At 35.7% G+C, this 25,270-nt stretch overlaps 2 protein-coding genes across 5 annotated transcripts; both read left to right on the forward strand.

Annotated features, from left to right (window-relative positions):
• The first annotated feature begins 49 nt into the window (after positions 1–49).
• LOC127798155 (protein WVD2-like 7) lies at positions 50–6,671 on the forward strand. 4 transcript variants are annotated; one of them, XM_052331507.1, is made up of 10 exons: positions 50–187; positions 738–820; positions 1,026–1,718; positions 1,846–2,259; positions 2,397–2,461; positions 3,109–3,183; positions 4,180–4,270; positions 4,399–4,470; positions 4,603–4,713; positions 6,006–6,671. In XM_052331507.1, exons 2-10 carry the CDS (start codon positions 779–781, stop codon positions 6,036–6,038), a joined length of 1,596 nt encoding a protein of 531 aa, XP_052187467.1. In that variant the 5' UTR covers positions 50–187; positions 738–778; the 3' UTR covers positions 6,039–6,671. The 4 variants fall into 4 exon arrangements, with proteins under 4 accessions (XP_052187467.1, XP_052187466.1, XP_052187465.1 ...); XM_052331506.1 differs by lacking the exon at positions 50–187 and adding an exon at positions 227–439; XM_052331505.1 differs by lacking the exon at positions 50–187 and adding an exon at positions 432–575.
• A 1,193-nt stretch (positions 6,672–7,864) lies between these two features.
• Positions 7,865–24,923, forward strand: LOC127796740 (uncharacterized). Its single transcript, XM_052329091.1, has 7 exons — positions 7,865–8,312; positions 15,788–15,928; positions 16,016–16,381; positions 17,983–18,225; positions 18,707–18,799; positions 24,177–24,377; positions 24,484–24,923. The coding sequence occupies exons 1-7, from the start codon at positions 7,986–7,988 to the stop codon at positions 24,694–24,696; spliced, it is 1,584 nt and encodes a 527-aa protein (XP_052185051.1). The 5' UTR covers positions 7,865–7,985; the 3' UTR covers positions 24,697–24,923.
• The last annotated feature ends 347 nt before the right edge of the window (positions 24,924–25,270 follow it).

Raw genomic sequence — 25,270 nt, forward strand, 5'->3', positions numbered from 1 at the left:
AGTGGGTCCTCTTGTGACCCGGTTGTCTCTATTATTGATGGGTCAGGTGCCACATCTCTCTCTCTCTCTCTCTCTCTCTCCGTTCTACTTTTTCATTCAGTGGGGCTGCTTTCCCAGCTACTTTCATGGCTGATCTGATCAACACCTTGATGGGTCTTTCAGAAATTCATAAATGAGAAATATACTGGTAAGACTTTTTCTCTTCTTCTTCCTCTTCTTTTTCTTTGCTTGTCATGTTAGTGCATTGTATCCTATTGAATCTTCACAACCCACCTATTTTATTTTCTCTTTTTCTCCACAGTGTTATCACTTTTATCTCTTCCACTTCCACTAAATAAACAATAATATCAAAATCTAGAAAAGTCCAACCTTTTTCTCTCTTTAGGAACAGTAGCAGCAGTGGAAATTATACAGATCTCTTTTGGGGTTGTTAAGAATTGTAAGCAGCTTTTAGGTTTCTTTCTGTTTTGATGATTGAGGGCTTTTATCTTCATGATTGAGGTTTATCCTTAATAGTACTTTCCAGAAGCAGCACAAATGGTTTTCATAACAGTGAAACAAAGAAAGAGAAAAAGGTCGTAGAGATAATCCTTGGACAAAATAGAAAACTCTGCACATGCTCATGTCTTCAATAGGGGCATTATCTATTTATCTTCTTTTTGTCTTCAACGTGTTCTGCTTGTTCTTGGCCTTTTCGGCTGTTTCGGTGTATTCATGAATTGCCTTGCTTGTTACAGAGTGGCAATTCAATCTTGAGATTGAGATTTAAGAAGAATTAATGGGTGAATCAATTGTAGAAGTACCAAATGCCGAAAATAAGGTACAGCCCTTTGTCCTCGATCAGTTAAAACTGGCCCAGTTGTTCAATTTCTCATATTTTTCACATACGTTTAAGATTTATGGTTTATGGTTTATTGCCAATTCATAACCTCATAAAACCTGTTTGTGTGTGTCGTTGTTGTTAATTATTGATCTGTTCTTGCTTGACAATTTCTGTGGATTTTGGATTTGTGCTTTGTAAATAGACGAGAGAGTCGCTTGACTCTGGTGTTGCACTGGAGGCATCGGTTTCCTTTGGTAGGTTTGAGAATGACTCACTTTCTTGGGAAAAATGGTCGACTTTTTCGCCAAATAAGTACTTGGAAGAAGTTGAGAAATGTTCAACTCCTGGATCGGTAGCTCAGAAGAAGGCTTATTTTGAAGCTCATTACAAGAACATTGCTGCTAGGAAGGCACAACTAGATCAGGAGAAGAAAATGGAAATTAATCATTTGAAGACACAAGAACAAAATAGTGAAGATCATGTTGGAGACGTTTCTGGGGCTGAAATTGAACCCTGTATAGACGACGCTCTGAACTCTCCTGAAACGGTTGGGCAAGTCACTCATTCAGTTGGTGTCATGAGTTGCAGCCTCTCTGATGAGTCCAATGAGAATGCTGCAATTTCTATAGAGTGCCAGAGCCCATCAGTTGATGGACCGAAAGAGGGATCGGATAGCATACCAGATAGCCTTGAATTGAACAAATCAGAAGAAGCTGTTTTGGTTCAAGAGGGCACTCATAGATATGGATTTGAGGTGAGGATGACACAGATGCCTGTATTAGTACCAAAACCTGAGGACAAGTTGGAATTGCGGATGGATTTGGGGGAGACAGGTAACAGTCTGGAAAACAAAAAGAAGAATCCAAATTTGGGTGGATTGAACAAATCTCAAAAGGTGAAGTTTCTCAATTTGCCAACAAATTGGTTTTAAAGTAGAACACTGACTGGGGGCGTTAAATCAATTAAATCTTCTAATATCTAGTAATTATGGTATCTCACATTGTTTCATATTTGGTTTTTAGGTTGGCCCTAGTAAAAATGAGGGAAATTTGGCCCGAGCAAAGAAGAAGCCAATATCACCTTTAGTAAAAAAATCTTCACAATTTTCCACTCCCAAAACGTCAAAAACAATGTCAACCTCTCCTGTAATGTCCACTTCTCGGTCCTCAGCTAGAAAGGGAAATGGTTCATCATTGCCAAGTAGCAAAACTCCTCCTGTACGAGAAAGCAAGAAAGTAGTTCATCCATCTGTGCACATGTCTCTAAATTTTGATGCTGCAAATTCTGAATCATCTTCTCTTACCACAACTAGAAAGTCTATCATTATGGAGAAAATGGGGGACAAAGATATTGTTAAGCGAGTTTTTAAGACATTTCAAAACAATTTCAACCAAGAAAGGTCTTCTGCTCATGAGATATCTTCTGCACAAAAGGAGGTTGGTTATTATTATCTGACTTATTTTATTTCACATTGACTATCCCTATGTTTTCTTGAAGATACTTGTTAAGTTGATGGCAGTTATTTTGAATCTTGTTCCATTTTATGGATTTTGATGGCGACCTCTTTGGACAGGTGTCTACAACTGTGCCTGAACAAAAGATGTCCAATCCTTCAACTCCCCAAAAGGAAAATGAGGGGTAATCTGAAACTTGCTTACTGATTGATTTGTTCTGAGAGCAAATGTGTTAGAAAACCCTGAATTTATTATCGTATTTTAATTGCTTAAAACTGAAATAGTTTATATTTAGTTTCTCAAATAAAATGGAGGATCTAGAACTTCCCTATATCATTTTATGCTAATTTCATTTTATTATTAAGATTCAATCCATGGAATCAATAATCAAAACTGATATGCTTATTTCAAGGTTTATGACTTCATATAATATATAGCTTTTATGCCATTTAATAATTTTTTTTTTCTTTTTCAGAATTTCCTTGGCACATGAATATTGCAAATTTTGTTTCTGAGCAAGCAGTGATTAACTGATTATTTCTTTTCACCTGTAGATATATTTGTATTACACGATAATTTGTATTGTTTCTGACACTTTAATAATTTCCATTATACGAATTTTACTGCCTTTGACGATGCTTAATAATTTGACTGCCTTTGCAAGTATGAATTTTTCTCTGAAATGCATTTGCCTTGGTTATAATCTTTGTATGCATATTCAGTTTGTCCTGAAATGTCAACAATATGAACGTCTTCATCTGTGCATGTGCTGCTGCTCTCTTAGTCTCTGTCACTTGAGATTTAAATATGAATTATCTAATTGAATTGTAGAATAAGAAGGGGAACAGAGAAGAAGGATGCTCAAAGAGGTCATCTGGGAAGAAATTGGAATTCTCCTTCATCTGGGTATGATGTTTAAGTTTGGTTTAATTAAAAGGTTTAGAGACCTTATTATTTGTTAGAAAACGTGTATATTCTGGGTTCAGAACTTCGGATATACAGGTCATATTCCCATGCTTTACTATGTTATTCTTGCTTTCCCATGGTGTATTCACTCGTTAAATTTGACTTTGTCATCTTATACTGCAGTAATATGGCAAAAACTATGTCAGTGAACTTTCATTTTCATCATCACAGTGGTCTAACCTGCATGCATTGCAACAGATATGCATTTGTAGTGAACTAGTATTAAAAGATAGGCAAACTGGAACATGCTGGAATGGTCATATGTTGCAATAAGTATGACCAAACTATGTCACTGGACTTTCATCGATCTCATTTAGAGTAGCCTAGATAAATGGTGATATATTACAACAGCTACAATCACAAACCTTAATTCACAAGGTGGGGTCATGAAGAGTTTTACAGAAAAAAAAAGAAAGAAGAGAACACACCTTTGAGCTTCCAAATTGTACAAGCACAATTTCACAAGACATTTTTAAGTTTTGACGTGTAGATAAGAATTTTCATTGAGCTTGTTATCAAGAACATGAATTGACATGCAGTGTTTATGTACTTTTTTTTCGTTTGTTTGTATATACATATAGTAAGAGAATATTGTATGCTTGCTCTTGTAATGTAGAAGGTATACAATGGGTATAGATAGACAACTATATATACAACTATTGGAAGGATACAAAGGATATATAAAACATCTTTAAAATATTCTAGTAATATTGTCAAGATATTCTAGCACATATATACATGTACATTGAATAACTAATTTGGTACCGAGCAAAAATTTTCATTAGCCTTTTTCTTTGCTTGGTATTGAATTAGTTATTCAATGTAGAAGTATATACTTTTTATATACTTGTACATTGAATAAACAAGCAAAAAAAAAAATAAATCTGAATTAAAACTTTTCCTGAAGGTCTAATCTTATTAGTTTCCTTACAATAGATCATTAAAAGGAGCTGGTATGGATCAAAGGAAATCAAAGCCTGCCCCATCTTTGAACTTGAGAAATGAGGAAGGCACTGTTACCCAAAAGGTAATTGTGTTGATCACTCATATTTCCTCTCCCCTATAATCTTTTGTGATATCTTGCTGACATAGTTGGGATTTCCGTTAAACACGTGTATACTGTTCATTTACTTTTTATCTTTCTTGTTCTTGCAGATTTTCAAGAAACGGGAGGAAAAGTCATATTCTAAAGAAGCGCAAAAACCGCAACTTAATTCTAAGTTGAAGGTATACTTAACTACGTGTAGAATTTGTTGTAAAGAGCATAATGCCTCATTCGATCACATTCATGTATGGTTATTGAATCATCTCTACTGTATTTAAGCATATGGAAATCTAATTACCCTATCTTTCACTCAGGATGGAAAGCAGTCTGAGATTAGGAAGTTAAGACAGAGCCCCAGCATCAAAGCTGCCTCAATGCCAAGTTCTTATCCGGGGCACGTGTTATCAAAGGGTCCTTTGGATAAGGTGTGCCTTAATACTATTTCCTTTCTGACCATAACTTCATGATCCTTTATATTGTGAAGATTGATGCAGACTACTTTTGACATATCGTCATATTGGAATTCTTATTGTTGAATGCAGAGAAATTGCATGTCCCGTGTGGACTGACGAGTAATCAGGAAGAAACATTAACTTCTCTTTTTATTTTAACAAAAAGAAATATGCTAATATATTCCAACAATATTCTCTCCCCTATGGGTTGAAATGGTGGGCAATCATGTCCTTTACTCGACACTTCTAATATTTTCTTTTTGAAAATTCTGTCTTGCAAACATCAGATCAAGAAACAGCCCAGGTTTTAAGATCTCAACTGCTAGTCCTCCTGATAAGTTATATATACTGATTCTCTGCATCTTTGCTGGTAGAACTGAAATTGATTGCTTGTCAACGGGACTCGCATTGTGTCCTGGGAGATAGGGTACATTATACTCGTTGGCCCTGAGGTTTGGTATAAATACAAGGAGCACCCTTCAGTTTTTATAAACTAAACTAACAACCATATTGTTGAAATGTTATATCAGATTACCCTTTAAGGTTACATTTATGTCACACAGGGTAGCGAGGGTACCATTGAAGTTTCATAAAATTACATGGATTTCTTAACAAATATTCTCCCAATGGGTGATCAGTATAATTTCCATAATTTAAGGGGTACAGGCTGTTATTTAGTAAAATCTCAGAGGTGCCAAGTTGAATTTACCCTAGCTAAAATTTGATATCCTCTGCTGACTATCAGTCATTTGTGTGTTGTTATTTATTTATTTTCGATCAGTCAAATTTTTCTGTTAATGAGAGTTCAATATTTTTATCCAATTTGTGTCTTGCATATCACAACTTATGCAAACCAACCGTGTTGACTGTAATCTTGAGCGGGGTCTTGTGAGAACTCTGCAGCTTCTTCGCATGTGTGAGATCAATTTTTGGACAAATTGGTTCATTTCCTTCAACAATATGTCGTTCGAAAATTATATTATGGCATTTTTCAGCTCGGAGTAGGTGTTTTTACAGTAGTGACATGACATCCTTGGGAAATTATAATCCTATCATGCCATCTTTTTTGTACAAATTAATTTTGTGAAACATAGCCATTCTGAATTTGAAGGTTTTTAAGTACTTTGGTTTATAGAAGGGTTTCAACTCTGTTGATCGGCTCTGGTGGTTCTTTTTGTACCAACTTTGTTGTTCATACTCTGTTGATCTTATCCCCTCTCTATTTCGACTAAGCATGAACCTGAACCGTGAGGTTGATGATGCAGGAGGGTGTCAAGAATCGTCGACCCCAACGATGACAAGAAATGCAGAGGCAAAGGATCGATGCTCAAACAACCACCAGGTTAATTAACTAAGTACATCCATCAACCTTCTTCAAAGGAATCCGAAGAGGCGCAGCTTTGGAGAAGCATTAATACACACAAACTGCCTCACTGGGGACCCGCCTGAGGATGATATTAATGCTTTAGCTGACAGAAACCATCGACGAAGTAGTTAGAACAGCCATTAGCCAACGCATGTGGGCAAAACTGTGTTTTCGTGGCTTCCTTCTATAATGTGCGGGAGACTAGAAAAGGCCTGTCGCTGTCTTGCATTGACAACCGCTACATTTTGTTGGCTCTTCGTCTTTATTGCGTCTTCCTTGCGTGCCTAGAGAACATGAATCCCTCTAACTCCATTCAATCTTAATCCTAATGTAGTGTCAGGCAAGGGACATTTCGTCGCAAAATTTGTTAGATCAAATATCATGTATTCTACACAATTAGAGATCGAGTCGTTATATAAATAACCCATTAGGGGATTAAAGTCTTACAATAATTGTTATTGTCGTTGTCGTCGTCGTCGTCTTTGTACTCTATCAAATAAGTTGATGGATTTGAAATTGATACTGTTTTAGTACTTAATTTACATGATACATACTATGAAGAGAAGCCATACAAATGTCATCTATGGTAAGATTGATTTTGAGAATCCCAGATTTCCATTTCAAGCTCGGTGGGACTGGTATTGAACCAACTCAGTATTGGATGGGACAAGTCAAGTAACGCCTTAAGTTATTTTTTTGAAGTATTTTACTAATTTTCTGCAATTGATGCTTAAATAATTAGTCTTATAATCTTTTCCCTACGTTAATTAATTAAAAATGATATTTAACTCTGTGACATGATAGAATAAAAAAAAAAGTCACCAAGTGAAAATGCATATCTACAACTTTTTTCGTTATTGTTAGATACAATAATGAATTTATAATTGTGAGAGAATATGATCTCGAGCTTTGTCTTTGAGAGATTGGTGAAAGAGAAAGCGATTAAGAATGTGGGGTGTCTCTTGCGTGATCCTTTTGATATTCAAGTTAATATCCATGAAATAATGTAAAAAAATAAAAAGATTATAATTTTAGTAGAGTTTTAATTTTATGTAGAAAAATAAGAGTTTTAATCTCTTATTTATATATAAATTTGTATATTATATAATATATATATAACAGTCATGTGACATTTTCTCATCTGAAAATATTAAAGATATTATGTATTATTGTCTATTTTGTTTATTATTTCCTAACGTTATATGATTGATAGTATTATTATCAATTATGATTTTTATCATTAATTTTTTTATATATATATTTATTAAAATTTAAAATTAATTTTAAAATAAGAATGAGCTAAATATGTTATATTCAATGATTTAAATAAAATAAATAGTTAAAATAAAATTATATCAAAAAATACTTCGTTTGTTATCAAAAATATCAAATAAGTCATTATATTTTGATTTTAACGCTAAATTGGTTACTATATTTAAAATAAAATAAAATAAACTACTATATTAAATTTTGGATCAAATTAATTATTATTATATCTTAAAAACACAAATTGCAACGATGTAAAGTTTTTTGAATTTGATTTTGAGATTTACTTTAACCATTTTGAATTTTTTTAAAATATAATAAATTATTTACTTTTTTTTTGGATTAAAGTACATAATTTACATAAAACCCCAAAAAGAAAAGAAAAATATTTGATTCGATAAAAATAATGACACCTAGACAATCGTACAACAACGAAGTATCTTCGTCTCCGCCCAGCAAAGTTGGGCAGATCAAAAAGGTCAAAGTCGTTCATTTTTCATGGCTCAATCAAACACAAGCACAGTGGTTTTCCCAAATCACGAATCAGACCCTATTCCTCTCAAATCCCTAAAACCAGGGCCGTACGTTACACATCTATGCACAGGAATCGACGATGACGGCGTCGTTTGGTCGTGTCGCCTGCGTCGTTCTTGTTCTAGGGTTAGGGCTAGGGTTAGGGTTTGGTTCGGGCTCTGCGGAAGCTCTGAAGGTGCCACTTAGGTTCAAGGACGTCCTTCCGGTCCTGCCCCGGCAGATTTCCTGGCCGGTGCTCAACAACCTTCACAGCGCCGTTGACCTGTTGCCGGAGTTTGTCGGATCGCTCGCCCCCGCCAATGGGTCGGTCCGGTGGCAAGGCGCATGCTTTTCCGACAACGAAGCTCGCGTCGAGTTCACCGCTGGCGATCGTCGCGGTTTGGGTGGCGGCATTATTTACCTCAAGGTGTGGTCTCTGCCAAAATTTCGTTTTGGTTAGCACTGAAACAGAAACGAGCTTGAATGTCTGGACGTCTAAGTTGATATATATATATATATATTTTAAATTCTGGAACAAATTAGTAGTTCCAGTAGTTTGTTTTTCGTTGTATGTTGGTGTGCTTTACAGTTATACTTGAGCAAGGAAATATTCCTTTACCCAATTGCCTCATACGAATATTCTGCCACTTGAGTAACAGCAATAAAGAAGCCAAAGAAGGAGAGGCTAACAATATTCTTGATTATCTACTTACCACTTGACCCATTACCTGAGTCTTTGTTTGGGAGTGATTTAGTAATGGAATGGAATATAAGTTTCTCTTTGTTTGGAGAGCAATATAAATGAATGAAATGGAAGCATATTAAATAGTAAATGATCATTAACTCTTGATGATGCGGAAGATCACCAGTAATAAATTTGAACTGAGCTGGAGCCATCGTCAAGCACCTTCCAGTTGAGGATTGCTGTCGGCGGCTGATCATTGACAATCACGAAGAAGAACTCCTTAGAGATTTTTCAAAAGGCTTTTTGATGCTTTAAGTCATTGACAATCACGAAGAGGAACTCCTTAGAGATTTTTCAGAAGGCTTTTTGATGCTTTAAGTCCGAGAGAAAGATATAGTTTGAAAGTGATAGTATGTAAGTGAATGGATAAATTAGTCTCTTCATACCTTGTGATTGTCACTTTTATAGATTTAAAGGGTCCTGGCACTATAGAATTTTGAGGCCGAGATACTTGAGCTACGTGTTAGTGGTTGACATAGTGCTCGTCTTGTCTGACATGATTGATATTCTACCTTGTCTAACATTATGGATATCCTATAGTAATAATCAACAACAACAACAACATATCCAGTCTTTATCCCATTATGTGTGGTCGGCTACATGAATTCTAGACTTCTATGTATTTATGTCTTTTGTCATATTTTCATTTAGATCCATACACTTCATATCAAATTTTAATATATCTCCCAAAGTTTTTTTGGGTCTGCTTCTACCTCTTTTTTTGACTAATTGTTCTATTTCATCAACTCTACTCACAAGAGCGTCTCTTGGTCTCCTTCTCACATGACCAAACCATCTTAGTCTAGTCTCTCTCATCTTCTCCTCGATTGGCACTAATCCTACTTTATTACGAATAACTTTATTTCTAATTTTATCTTTTATTGTATAGCCGCACATCCATCTTAACATCCTCATCCCCGCTATGCTCGTCTTTTGCTCATGTTGGTATTTGATTGCCCAACATTCTGAGCCATACAACAAGTCTGGTCTTACAGCTGTCTTATAGAATTTTCCTTTCAGTTTTAATGGGATTTTACCATCATGTAACACCCTTGATGCATTTCTCCATTTTAGCTAACCTGCCTTAATTCTATGTGTGACATCCTCGTGAATTTCTCCATCTTTTTGAATCACTGATTCCAAATATCGAAAATGGTCTTTTCTTTGTAAGATTTGGTCTTCTAATTTTATTATAACATCCTCCACTCTTGCATTCTTACTAAATTTACATTTCATATATTTTGTTTTCTTTCTACTTAATTTAAATCCCTTAGATTCTAAATTGTTTCTCCACAACTCAAGCTTAGTGTTCACTCCTTTTTTTGTTTCATCTACCAACACTATGTCGTCTGCAAATAGCATACATCATGGCACTTCTGTCTGAATATCTTTAGTGAGTTCATCCATTACTAGAGCAAATAAGTATGGACTTAGTGTATAACCTTGATGCAGTCCTATTGTAATTTTAAACGGTTTAGTATCCTCTCCGCATGTTCTAACCCTTGTCTCTGCACCGTGATACATGTCCTTGAGGACTTGTATATAGGCTATTCAAACTCCTTTTTTTTCTAAAACCCTCCATAATATTTCTCTAGGGACCGTATCATAGGCCTTTTCTAGATCTATAAACACCATATGTAGGTCCTTCTGATGATCCCGATACTTTTCCATTAGGCGTCTCAGTAGGTATATAGCTTCCATTGTTGACCTACTAGACATGAAACCAAACTGATTTTTCGAGACCTCTGTTTTTTTTCTGAGCCTTTGCTTTATTACTCTCTCCTAGAGTTTCATGGTATGTCTCATTAACTTAATTCCTTTATAATTTTCATAGTTTTGAACATCTCCTTTGTTCTGGTATATAGGAATCAAAGTACTCTTCCTCCACTCGTCTAGCATCTTTTTTGATTTAAGGATCGCATTAAATAATTTCGTTAGCCAGGAGATGCCCTCTTCTCCCATGCATTTCCATGCTTCTATTGGTATATTATCCGGTCCAATCGCCTTATGATTTTTCATCTTTTTTAATGCTTGTCTTATTTCATTTGAACTTATGCGTCGATAAAATGTATAGTTCACGTTCTCTTCGGAGTTACTAAGATGTCCCAACCTAACTCTTGTGTCGCCACTATCATTGAATAATTTTGTGAAATACTCCTTCCATCTCTCCTTAATCGCTCCCTCATTCACTAATACATTTTGATTTTCATCTTTTAAGCATTTCACTTGATTTAAATCCCTTGTTTTTCTTTCTCTTGCTTTAGCTAATTTATATATATCCCTTTCTCCATCTTTTGTATCAAGTCGTTTATATAGATTCTCATATGCATTTGACCTTGCTTCACTAACAGTTCTTTTTGCTGCCTTTTTTGCTTCTTTATAATTTTTTTGATTTTCTTCATTATTGCATTGATATACAGCCTTATAGCAAGTTTTCTTATTTTTAATTTTCAATTGTACCTCTTCATTCCACCACCAAGACTTCTTAAGGTTAGGGGATCTACCATTTGTCTCTCCAAGGACTACCTTTGCCGTGCTTCTTAGGGCATTAGTCATTTCTCTCCACATTTGGTTTGTCTGTTCTTCTCCATTCCATTCCCTTTTACCCCTTAATTTTTCTTTGAAGATTAGTTGTTTCTCCCCTTTTAAATCCCATCACCTGATTCTTGGATTTTGTTTTAGGTGATTTTTTCTCTTCCAATTTTTTACTTGGACGTCAAGTACTAGAAGTCTATGTTGAGTAGTCAAACACTCTCTCGGTATCACCTTACAATCCCTATAACATAACCGATCCTCTTGTCTCATGAGGAAATAATCTATTTGGGTGCTTGATGTGACATTTTTATATGTAATTAAGTGTTCGTTCCGTTTTTTGAACCTAGTATTGGTTATGATGAGCCCATATGCCATAGTAAAATCTAGAATAGACTTATCCTCATTATTAATTTTCTCAAATCCATACCCTTCATGTACCTCTCTATAGCCATTTCCGTCTCTACCCACGTGCCCATTTAGGTCACCTCCTATAATCACTTTCTCTCCTCTTGGTATCATTTGTATGAGTCCCTCTAGGTCCTCCCAGAATTTTGTTTTTATTTCCTCACCTAACCCCGCTTGTGATGCATATGTACTAAAGATATTCATGGTCATTCTTCCTAGATTAACCTTCACCATAATAATCCTATCCCTTCTTTGCATCCACTACCTCATCTACTAAGCTTTTATCCATAATAATCTCCACTCTATTTTTGGCTCGATCATTTCCTGTGTACCATATTTTATATCCAGTTTCTGATAAAATTTTTATTTTTTTCCCTACCCATCTCGTCTCTTGAAGGCATATAATATTAATCTTTCTCCTAATCATCACATCTACCACTTCCATAACTTTGCCTATTAATGTTCTCATGTTCCATGACCCCATCCTTAATCTATGATTTTGTTTTTCGTCTTGACTTTGAATTTGATTTTGTTTTTGATTTTGGTTTTGATTTTGATTTTGGACTAACTTCTTTATCCATATCCGTCCAAGCAAATGCGGGGACCCTTGCTCATTTGTTACTATATTTGGGTGCTGATGCAGCGGCCCCAGCTCACTTGACACTACACGCGGGCAGTGTAGCGCGTCGCTATGAAGGGTTACACCCACGCCCCAACGATTTTTCATAATTTGTCTAGAATTCATGTTTTGGATCCGACTAAGTTTTACGTTGGCTGTCGGTTATCTAACATAACCCTCCTCCTTTATCCGGGTTTGGGATCGGCAGTGGATAACATCTCTAGGCAGAGTTCCTATAGTAATAATCATTGGAAGAAATTTGTATGTAAGTTGGTCTTTTATTATTGACTGGCTTTGCTTTATTAGGCATATGGGTCTGGATTATGTGGCATTTAACTTACACGTGTGAGTGGGTTCTACGATGCATAGTTGTTAATTCGAGATTCATATTGTGAATCACTTTATTCATTTTGCTAATTGATAATTGGGAATCGAATTGAATTGTAAGATTCAGTGTATATATATATTTAAAGCTAGTAAAATATTAAATTTAAGCATAAATCTCATATTACTCAATAAAAAATTAATAAGTGTTCATATAAAATATTTAATATACTAAAATGTATCTTTAAATGCTAAATAAATAAACAAAAGCATATCAAATATTAAGATCATCATCTTATAAGTTCTAAACCATCAAGGTAAAAGTCATCATCAATATCATCTTCTCCTTCACCATTATCATTGAGTATAAGCATATCCTCTTGTTCAGTTGTTCTTATTCTTAATTTTCTTTGTCTTGTTTCTCCTTAGTATCAATCAGTTCAATTTTTTCACCTTCACCTTCAACAACTTTACAGTTTATTTTTCTATCAATCCTTGAGTTCCTTGAACAGATAAAGGTGATTAGAGGAGGAAATGATGTTTTTTATTTATTTTTTTTATTTATAAATTTCGGTTCTAATAAGAATATACCAATTCACTATTTGCTTCCAATTCTTTCCAATTTTTGATTCTCCTAATCAATTTAGTTCAAAATTGTATTGAATTACACAATTCGAATTGTGAATCATGTGATTCTAACAACTATGCTTCCATGTAAGAGGCATTGGGATGTTAAGGTGTCCTGTTTGTACACGTGTATGCATGTTCCATGTAAAAGTTCAATTTAGGATTGGATCAACTCTTTGGCTAAAAGATAGAGTACTATAAAGTCAAGAATAAATCTGAATTTTTTAAAAAACAATTAAGGTTGATGTTGTCAAAACTCAAAAATAATTTTTTCATTCAAATCCATTCCATCCATTTTCTCCCAATTTGCCTCTTTTGCTTGTTGTGTTGCATTACATCATATAGTGGGGATGTCTGGAGGAGCTTTACAAACTTCATTATTACCTTCTATTAGATATTGATGATTTAGACAATTATCTTGGTACTTTATTGAGAATATTAAAGTAAGAAACTTAAAATGCTGTGTGCAGATGCCATGAATCGAGCTGGTAATAAATGTAAATATAAAAGGAAGAAACTTAAAATGCTGGATGCAGATGCCATGAATCAAAATGGTAATAAATGATGATGGACAAGGGCATACTCAAGGAGGGCTCTTAAGGGAAAACATTTGATGTAAAAAGCTTTTGCAGAATAACCTGGGTTCTTTTAACCAGGAAAAGCTTTTCTAATAGATTGTCATTTTGGTATTAGACATAGCATTAAACAGAGATTTGTGTTGTTAAACCTTATACTTCGAATAAGATAATGCCTGATTCTTGTAATTCAGAAGTTGGCAGATATTAGGGCTGATTGATGGGACAAGTAGTGGTTCTAAAATCAATGTGGCAATGGTTTGTGCATTATAAGGATGTGTATCGCGTTAACGGGCCTCCACAGGAATAGGGACGCATATAGATATGAATGGAAACACTTATGGGAGAAGGAATAAGTTTCTTCCTTTTCCCCTTGTATGTCTCTCATTTTGAAACTAAAACTCCACAGGGATAGGGATGCAGGTAGATATGAATAGAAACACTTATGGGAGGAGGAATAAGTTTCTTCCTTTTCCCCTTTGTATGTCTCTCATTTTGAAACTAAAACTATACGTGTTATTATAAATCTTATACATGTGACAGCTATGCCAAATAGTGAACTAAAATGCGGCCTAGGCGGTCGCTGGCTGCCCCGATTGTGGCCTAATCGGCCACCTTAGGTGCCAGCCCGGCTAATCGGTACCCGGCGGCGCCTAGGCGGCCGCCTAGCCACGTGAACCGCCTGGCCGATTGTGGCCGCATGAACCGCCTAGCCGATTGTTTTTTCCCCTTCTCTCTCGCACGCACCACCACCGACTGTTTATTGCAGAGTCGCCATCGCCTCTCTAGTGCTCGCACACTGCCATGTCTCTTGCAGTTGCAGAGTTGCCGTCGCCGCTTTCCATTCCTGTTAGCCTTCTCGTCGCGCGCCGCCGCCGCCCATTGTGAACGGTGGACTCGCAACAGCAGCAGCAAGAAGCAACGCAAGCTTGCGTGCTTGCTGCTGCAGCAAGCATCAAGAAGCAGGTTGCTGCTCCTTGCTGCAGCACCGAGCCTCGTCAGTTTAATATTTGCTCGCACCTCAGTCGTTTCCTTGCTGCTGCCTTTGTTAATATTTCAAATATTTTAATATTTACAAGCAACAAGTGTTGTTACATCATTTATTTTAATATTTGTTAATGTATTAATAAAAAATAAAAAAAATTCTAGGTGGCACCTAGGCCCTGCCTAGGCGCTAAGCGCCAGTCTGTCACCCAACTAGCGCTTAGCGCCTTTTAGAACACTGATGCCAAACATAGTTATTAGTTTTGTATGATTCTATTCATTATGCATCCCCACTGATATGAATCAAAGTGTGTTTGCATTTTGCTTTGAATCACATGTATGGTACGATAATGATACATTTTGGGTGTATCCATGATTTAGAAGATAGAAATAATGTGGTTCAAGTGGAGCTTTTGCAATGAGTCGTAACAGACCAGGGTAGATCTGCCTGACCCAATCGCGAACAGTCTTCTAAATACTTGCTGAGTTAAAAAAAAATCAGGTTATATATGCAAACAATCATGCAAAGAGTCATGTGCAAATGTGATTGGTTATATTAATTATTCAGATCAAGTTACTACTGAGTTAAAAAATTTACAACAATCGCCAATTCACCTTACAAATGGTCTTTCTGCCCAGCAGCAATGCAATGCTTTATCTCCAAGATGCATTACTGCTGAGTTCATAGAAGGAACATACAAGCCTAATGTCGGCATACTGACAATTTCTTCATGTTATAGATATATACATCTTTTAGATTATATTTTTTAAGATATTTATCAAATTTTTATTGCATTTTATGACACAATACAATTCATGATCTGGAAATTAGGCCTTCCGATTCACAATATGTATCTTGATTTGATAAATTGTCAATGGATTATTGGCTTCCTCTACAGTTACCGCAGTCACTCATATCACATCAAATGAGGTTGGAAGCTTCAGGGAAGCCAATATGGACAACGAAATAGAATTTCTCTTTCTCTGCATAAACTACACCCAAGTTTGTTCTAGACGTGTTAATTTCAATTTTGAGAATTAAGATTTGATTATTTTTTGTTTTTGTAACTTTCTTTCGCTTTCCACAGACTTCTGCAGCTCACAGTTGGACCTGTATGGATCTGTATGTTTTTGCAACACCATACAGGGTTACTTGGGACTACTACTTCTCTGCCCGAGAGCATACTTTGAAATTTGAATCCTGGGAGGAACCAGCTGAGCGGGAATATGTATGATTACTGTCATCCTTTTGTTTGTTTAATTGGTTCATAGAAATCTGTCACGTATGGCTGACTCTAACATTGACCATTGAGCAGGTAAAACAGCATGGAATCTCTGTATTTCTTATGCCATCGGGAATGCTGGGGACCTTGCTTTCATTAGTAGATGTCTTGCCCCTGTTTTCTAACACTGGTTGGGGTCAGAATGCTAACATAAATTTTTTGAAGAAACACATGGGTGCATCATTTGAAAAACGTTCTCGGCCTTGGCGTGCAACTATAAATCCAGCGGATGTCCATTCTGGTGATTTTTTAGCTGTATCAAAGATCCGTGGTCGGTGGGGTGGATTTGAAACTCTGGAGAAGTGGGTAACAGGAGCATTTGCTGGTCATACAGCAGTTTGTTTGAAGGATGAACTTGGTAATCTTTGGGTTGGTGAATCAGGACATGAGAATGAAAAGGTAGTTTCCAAAATTATAGACAAATTGTACATGCATGCAACATACTTTCCTTTCTTTCGTGATTGTTCAAAGAGTTAAATTTCTAGGAGGGCATGTTAGATTCCCATTCTTTTTTTCTTGCATAATTAATAAGAAGTATGGGTATGAATAAGGATTCTGACACTTGATTAGTTGATTTGAGCAAAATGAGGATATGAACATGGCAGGATAATGACAAAATAATTATTTTCTTTACATATATTTTATTAACTATTATATAAAACTATTTCCGCATCCACTAAAAACATTATAAGAAATGATAACCCAACTGAGCTTATAAATTAGAAGCATCATTTAACAAACAGAAGCATTTTTACTACAAAGGTTAAAGAAATTAAAATTGAATAGTCATAAGCTATTATACCATGGTGCAAAAAAATTCCAATCCAATAGTTAATAAAGTGCCATTATAATTGAAAAAGTTCTAATTCAAAGGTAGCACTAAATATTTGAAAATACATGAACAAAAAAGGAGTAAACTTCTAATATTAACTTCCAAATAGTCCTGGAAAGCTTATAATTTTCAACTTCCAAGTAGTACATTATAAATTTCCAAGTATTCCTAATTTGACCGATCATGCCTCATGACATTATTTTAGACGTCTTTTGATTGATTAGTTATCACCATATGCTTTGATTGATTGACAACCATCTTGACATGCTTTTTATGTCTACAATACGTACCCATTTTGAGTTTGCTTGCTTGATAGCATAATTATAAACCTAAAAGGAGTATTCAAAGAAATGTGATTTTGTTTTCTAGAATGAGAAACTGAAAACTGTACAAATGTGGTGCTTGTATGAAAATGAAAGAGAAAGGTAGGGACAAGTTGAATGATCATGTTATTCATTTTGTGGCTTTTGGGTTTAGGGTATTTTAATGTGAAATGGAAAATTTGGTATGTCAACATCTGAAAAGATAGCATAAGTTCTCAAAACTAAGATGACCTTAATAACTCATGGGTCGCAAGAACGATAACAACAACAATCTTAAGTCTAAATTCTAGTCGGTGGCTGATTACATCAATTCTAGCTCTTCAACCATCTCCTTTTCCACACCTTCTGTCTATTATATCTCATGTTGTGTATTGAAGCTTTTTCCATTCATTGACTTGCTTCACAAGAACATCTATTGATCTTCTTCTCATATATTGAGACCATCTTAATCTTATCTCCAATAGATGTCACTCTAACCTTAATATATATAATTTTGTATATAATTGTCTTTTTTATATGGTGGCATGTCTATCATAACACCCTCATCACAATTACATTCATATCTTACAAATCTTAGTACTAAACTGCCTAGCACTTCAAGCTATATAACAAAGTTGGTCTTATAGTTGCTTGATGGAACTTGCCTTTTAGTTTTAAAGGGATTCTATGATATGCATAAATTTTGTAGCAATTCTGTCTTGAAATTCATGGATCAAAAGTTCTTACGAAATTGTTTTGAGTTTCTTCCCATATGTTTGGCAGCTTGAATGTTGAATTGTTTTTTAGCTTTTCTTTAACTTCCTAATATATGTATTCGTCATAGTGTATCTTGTTCTGTGTTTTAGGGTGAAGAAATTATTGTGGTAATTCCATGGGATGAATGGTGGGAATTGTCTCTTAAGGATGGTTCCAATCCACAAATAGCATTGCTGCCCTTACATCCAGAACTGCGGGCTAACTTCAATTCTAGTGCTGCATGGGAATATGCACGGAGTATGTCAGGGAAGCCATATGGTTACCACAACATGATATTTAGCTGGATTGACACCATTGCTGACAACTATCCACCACCTCTTGATGCTCACTTGGTATGTGTTCACTGGTTCAGTGTCAGTTGAGAATATAAATTTAACTATGCTTTCTGTAATGTACACATGCGACTAGTTGCACTTCTTGACCTTTTTAGCAGGTCTCTTCTCTTAGAAACTTCTAGTTTAAGTTGATCTATATAGGTGGTGTCATACATAAACGATGCAGAGATGATGTTTGAAAGTGCAAAACATATGTACTAATGTAAGCAGTTATCTCTAATTGCTCACTATTTGAGGAGAACCTTTTGGTTCTGCAATAACAAATCAAAAGCTTAGCTAGTCGTGGACCATTTGTATTTCAAAAGAATTCATAATTTTAGGATTCCCTCTTTTTAATATTCTATATTATTTTCCCTGAAGAGGACTATTTTCTTAATGCCCGTTATTTCAATTTTTTATTGGAAAAGATACTATATGCTTTGTCATTATTATTTTCATGACCTTTGCAGACCTTCTAACTAGCAGACTTTTTTCACAGGTTATTTCTGTCATGTCTATGTGGACTAGAGTACAGCCAGCTTATGCTGCAAATATGTGGAATGAAGCTCTAAATAAGCGGCTTGGAACTGAGGTACCATTCTGATTCATAAATGCTAGCCTCCCTTTCCCCACCTTGTTGAGCAGACAACCCCCTTAAAGAAAAATGAAAGGAAAACACAGAAAAGGAAAAGAAATGAAAATAAATTGTTAGTAGCGGGGTGGACATAGCTTTAGTAAAATATTTGAGGGATTAATCATAGCAACTTCTCATGCCAATTATAAAATGTGGTAGAAGTTTCTACTGTTTGTGGATGGGGAAAATGAGTTATGGCCTGATTCAAAAATTGCTGGAGGTTGAATTTTGGTGCTTGACATGGTTCAAAGCCCTAGATGACAGCTATTTTATGGTTTTATTTCTTAAACTGAATGCCAACAGATAGAAAAAGAGGTTTGGGTTTTAGGTGAAGCTTGAATGGAAAGAGATTAGCTTTTGAAATTGGGGCTATTATACTACTGTTAACAAAAGAACAGCAGTGCTAGTGCTTGTGCACAAAAAGTTATGAGGAGAGGTTTTTTTACCTCAAAATGAGTAGGTGGTGATTGTTGCATGCTAATTTCTGTGCCTTTATCTTATTCTATTTACTATTTATTCTATCTTTGGATTAACTAGCTCGTTTCTCTATTCCTCTTGCAACATGATGTTTTTTAAGTTCCCTAGGATGTGACATTGATGAGTAACTATGTATTTTTTAGACCTTGCAGATACGTTTTGGGATAAGACTTTACCATACAGGGGACTTTTATCTGTTTAAGTCTTGGATAAGGCTAAAGAACTTTTGTAACTAGGCACACTTATGTGAGGATGTTAGACATCTGAGTGCATTGTTGCTTTTGGCTTTTTATGTCCTTTTAGAAATGGGAGGGAAACACTTAGGTGGTGTTCTCTTTGTGTTTCATTTTTGAGTTTTGAATTTTGAATTCATTTTGAGTTTTGTGTTTTGGGTGTTTGTTTTGAGATTTTTAAAAACACGTTCTTTTTATCATTTTAAAAAACTATTTCCTGAAACAGAAAACTAGAAAACACGTTTACTTTAAAATTTTAAAAACAGTTTATTTTTTGTTATTATGATATTTTATTTAAAAAATTTGATTCAAAATAAATTATAAATATTTATTAATAAATTATAAATTTGATTCAAATACTTTAAACTATAAAATAAAATTCAAATAAAATAAAACAAAAAATCAAAATCTTAAAAATATCATTAAAAAAATTAATACAAAAAAATCATATCATATCTTCAGTTAATATTTAAAAAAAATAAAATAAAAATCAAATAACACCAAAAAAAAAAAAAAAAAAAATCGCAAACAGAGGAGATGAGAAAGGAAAGGGCGGAGGACCAACGCCATGGCCGATCGCCCCATCTCCTTCTTCCCCCATCATCGCGGTGGCTCTAGCCGCCGACTTTCTTCCTAAACAGTGGCCACAAAGGTTGTTGTTCGAAAGGAAAGGGGGGAGGAGACCAACGCCATGGCTGAGAAGGAGCAACTCAACCAGTCGGCCATGGTAGTGGCTTTAAACCTTCGATTGGCGAACGGCAACGAAGAACAACGATGACGACCAAGATGATGACCCACGATGGAGAAGGAAGCAAGGCCTATGCTCACCGGTGACATCGATCGAATCTGGTTTCTGCCATGGCATGAATAGAAGAGATGAGAAATGAGAGAAGAGAGGAGAGAGATGAGAGATGTGGGTTAGCACGGGGGCGGTCGATGGAGGCTCTCGACGGTGACGAGAGAGGTCGACGGCCGATGGAGAGATGGCGAGGAGAGATGTGGCTCATGGCAGCGGCGGAGATGGCGGGGCGGTCGACGGCCCATGCTTGAGAAAGCAAAGAGGAGAGAGAGAGAGAGAGAACAGAGAGATCTGTTCGAGATTTGTGGGGTGGGGGGGGGGGGAGGGGCGAGGCTGTTTTTCGTGTTTTCTACTTTTCAGTGTATTTTCATTGAAAATAGCCAAATGTTGTTTTGAGTTTTCTTTACAAAATTTTTAGTTGTTTTTGAAAATGCGTTTTTGAAAATAACAAAGAGAACATGTTTTCAGTATTTTGAAAAATTGAAAATAGAAAACGACCTGGAAACGCCAAAGAGAACAGGCCCTTAGGCTGCGTTCTCTTTGCTGTTTTCAGTCTGTTTTGAGTTTTCAATTTTTTAAAACACTTGAAACGCATATATTTTGCTATTTTCAAAAATGTATTTTCGAAAACAAGGAAAATTTTTGTGAAGGAAACCCAAAACAACATTTGTTTTGGGTATTTTTAGCCAAAACATGTTGAAAACACCAAAACGTGGAAAACACCCCCTCCCCCCCCCCCCCCCCCCCTAAAAAAAAAAAAAATCTTGACAGATCTCTCGTCTCTCTCTCTCTCTCATCTCTTTTCTTCTTTTTCCTCTCTCCTTCCTTTTCAAGTTGTCGTTGATCGCTCCCGCCACCGCCATCACCGCCGCCACCAACTCTTTTCTCCTTCATCCTCCATCACTGGCGCCCACATGAAGTCGATGATGATGGCTTGATGATGTTGATGGCTAAGCAACATCCATTGTCATGGTGAGGGCAAGAAATGACGACCATGGTAGAGCAATAAAGATCGACGATTATGGTGATGTATAAGGCCATGGTTGGTTAAACATGGCGGAGGCGCTCGAGAGGTCGTGGTCGGAGATGACGGGTTAGAGTAGAAAATTGATGACCGGTAATGATGGAAGGCAACATTCACGGCCATTGATCCTTTGATTGTCGACGACGTGTCATTGGCCATGTCAATGACCTTGATCCCCTTACCGACGACGTGAAAGAGGCCTTTGATCATTGGAAACCATCGGCCACGGTGGTTGGTGGCGACTGAGAATGGGTTTTTTAATTTTGGCCGAAAATTAAAAATTAGATCTATGAAATCTGGTCTATTTTTGTGTATGTTAACCCCATTGGCTTGGCATTTTTAATGGTACGCTCTGATTGTGTGAATCTCTGGTCGGTGGTGGTCGTCGACGATGGAGAAGATGTAGGCGTTGGAGAGAATAGAAGAATAAAAAGAAAAAAAGTAAAGGAAAAAAAAAGAAAAATTTATTCTTAAATTTTGAAAATAAAATTATCTGTTTATTTAAAATCTTAAAAATGTAGTATATCTATATTATTATAATTAAAAATATAGGATAACATATAGTATATTATTAAGTGTATTACATATATTATGTATAATAATATTTAATATAAAATATATTGTTAAAAAGAGTTAATTTTATTATTCAATAATCAAATTCATTGAATAAAATGTCATATAATATTTTTTTTTTCAAAATTCCAAAGTAAACGCATTTTTTAGTTTTTTGTTTTAAGAAATAGTTTTTCAGAATGACAAAAAGAACTTGTTTTTAAAATCTCAAAACAGATACTTAAAATATAAAATTGAAAATGAATTCAAAACTTAAAATTGAAAATTGAAATACGAAAAAAACACTATCTTATATTTAGGATAAATTGTGGCTGTAAATGATCTCAACCAACAGGCAATTTTCTACCTTTTGGTGAGAAGGGGGCAATGACATCTATGATAAATGAGGACAGGAGATTACATTCTACTAGCATGCTAACCTGATTTGTTTACATGTTTTTGTCTATCATGACCCCCCCCCCCCCCCCCCCCCCCCAAAAAAAAAGAGAGAAAACTGAGACTGTGTTCTCTTTATTGTTTTTAACCTGTTTTGAGTTTTCAGTTTTTCAAAATACTGAAAATGTGTTTACTTTGCTGTTTTCAAAAATATATTTTCGAAAAAAAAGAAAAATTTTGTAAAGAAAACCCAAAACAACGTTGTTTTGCATGTTTTTAGGCAAAACGCACTAAAAACACCCAAAACGTGGAAACACAACCCCCCCCCCCCCCCCAAACCCAAATCTCACAGACCCACATCTCCTCTCTGTCTACTCTCTTATCTCCAAAACACCAAATCTCGCAAAATGCAGAAACACAACATCGCCACCGCCATCACAGCCGTCGACCTCACCCGCCACTGCCACCCTCACCATTGCTGTTGACCGCGCCCGCCACCAACCACGTGAGTCGTTGTCGACTGGCCACCGTCGCTTCCCTTGTATTGCGTTCGATATCACCACCTCTCCTCTGTTCAACTGCCGAATGATCGAGCATTGCACTTGACATCGCCCATTGCGGTTGACCGCGCCCGCCACCGGTCGTGCTAGCCACCGTCGACTGCCCATTGTCGCTTCCCTTGCATCACTTCTGACATCACTGGCCCCCCTCTGTTCGACTGCCGAACGGCCGAGCATCGCGCCCGCCACCGCCCACCGCTGTCGATAGACAACCTCAACCATTGCTGTCGTTTGAATCACGACTTGCCTCCCTTTCTCCGATCGTTACTTCCTTCTGCGATTGATTTCTTACTGCTGTGGCTCCTCATCTTTTGTGTTTTGATTCTTGATTTGATTTTTTTTTGTTTTGTTTTATTTGAATATTAAACTGAATATGTAATATGATTTTTCTATATTGATTTTCCTATTTAATGATATTTCTAAAATTTTGGATTTTTTCTATGATAAACCAATGTTATGTTATTTTGTAATTTATAATTCATTTTTTCAGTGTCTCATGTTGTGGGTAATTTAAATCTCGAAATTAACATCAGATTTTAATTTGTAGGCAAAAATAAATTTATCATGAAACTAATAGTTAAACCAAATTGAAAATTGCTTTAAAAAGTTCTTCGTAATTTTAATTTATTTCATACTATTAGATTATTAGTAATCTCTTGTATTATAGTTTAAAGCCTTTGAATCAAATTTATAATTTATTAATAACTGTTTACAATTTACTTTGGATAAAATTTATTGAATAAAATATCATAAAATAGTTTTTTAAAATTTCAAAGTAAACGTGTTTTGTATTTTAAAAAATAATTTTTTAGAATAACAAAAAGAACGTATTTTTAAAAATTTCAATACAGACACTCAAATTACAAAATTGAGAATGAATTTAAAACTCAAAACTGAAACACAAACAGAACGAGAACACCACTTGAGAGTCTAATTGTTAATTTGATTATTTATCTTTTTTGTGGATATTCTTTAGTGTTGAACCAGCTGACGAAGGGAAATGAAGGCATCAGCAGCTGTTTTAGTTGGTAGCAGCTGCTGATGCTGATGCTTTGTAGATGGTTAAAACTATTATCTACTAATCCAAAAGAAGAAGGAGAAGAAGAAGAAGAAGAAGAAGAAGAAAAAAGTAGAAAAGACAAGCAAAAAACTAGTGATGCTTTAAACTTCTAATACTTTTACTTTGAACCCTTTTTCTATTGTATTTTGATGAACTGTTCCAGTTACTGTGATGGATGTCATAATTGCACCTTTCTTTTATTGTTTTTTTAATCATTGTCTTTTCTTCTTCTAGGATTTGGACTTGTATGGAATTCTAGCTGAGACTGAAAGCCGCGGTATAACCTTTGATCAGTTACTTACAATTCCAGAACAAGATGACTGGGTCTACAGCGATGGGAAATCAACAACATGCGTGGCCTTTATTCTGGAAATGTATAAAGAGGCGGGAATCTTTGGTCCTATTTCTGACTCTATTCAAGTAACAGAGTTTACTGTAAGGATCAAAGAGCATATGCCTATTTACTTTTTTGTTTGTCCACAGATACTTCTCCCACCATCATAACCACCGTAAATCACATTGCTCTTAACTCTGTTTACAGATTCGGGATGCTTATATGCTGAAGATTTTTGAGAATAACCAAACACGCCTGCCAAGTTGGTGTAACAATGAGGTTGATAAGCTCCCATTCTGCCAGATTCTTGGTGAATATCAAATGGAATTGCCAGAGTATAATACCTTAGAGCCATATGCCAACATGAACGAGAATTGCCCTTCTTTGCCTCCTACTTACGAGAGGCCTGTGCGTTGTTAAATCTTAATTCTTGCTGCATGTTTGTGTGATATAGTTCTCATAGAGCTATCTTCTGCTGCCATAGCTTGTGGTTTGTTAGGCTGCAAGGACGTCATATATTATGTGAAAGCACTGCGTTCTCTTGTTTGGATTCCCCAGATGATGTGCAAACTGTTTGTAAATAGTTGCTTCAAAAAGCTATGCTCGTTGCTCTTCGGGAAACAAACAAATTCACTATAAATTGTCTACTTAGGTTCTACTTGTCCAGTTTACTTTGTTTCCCCTCTTCTCTCTCTTGCCAAATGGCAACAGCTATTCTTTCTTTAGTTAGCAATGGGGAAACTCACTAAGCATGCCTAATAACTTGCAAATAACTTGCACTTGATAAACACATTAAAATTTCAAGGGTCTTTTGATCACAGTTAGTTTTTGATTGGGATTTATTTCACCGTCTCTAAAATTTATAGTTCGCTCGCTATATAATTTTAGGTGAATGTATAAGTTTGTCGCGAGCTGAAATTTGAGAATTTGGCACTTTGGATAAATATAGTTGATTGCATATTTCTATATGGAGGTAGAATTGAATTCACGAGTT

Source organism: Diospyros lotus, chromosome 3, assembly GCF_014633365.1.
Source record: "Diospyros lotus cultivar Yz01 chromosome 3, ASM1463336v1, whole genome shotgun sequence".
NCBI lineage: Eukaryota > Viridiplantae > Streptophyta > Magnoliopsida > Ericales > Ebenaceae > Diospyros > Diospyros lotus.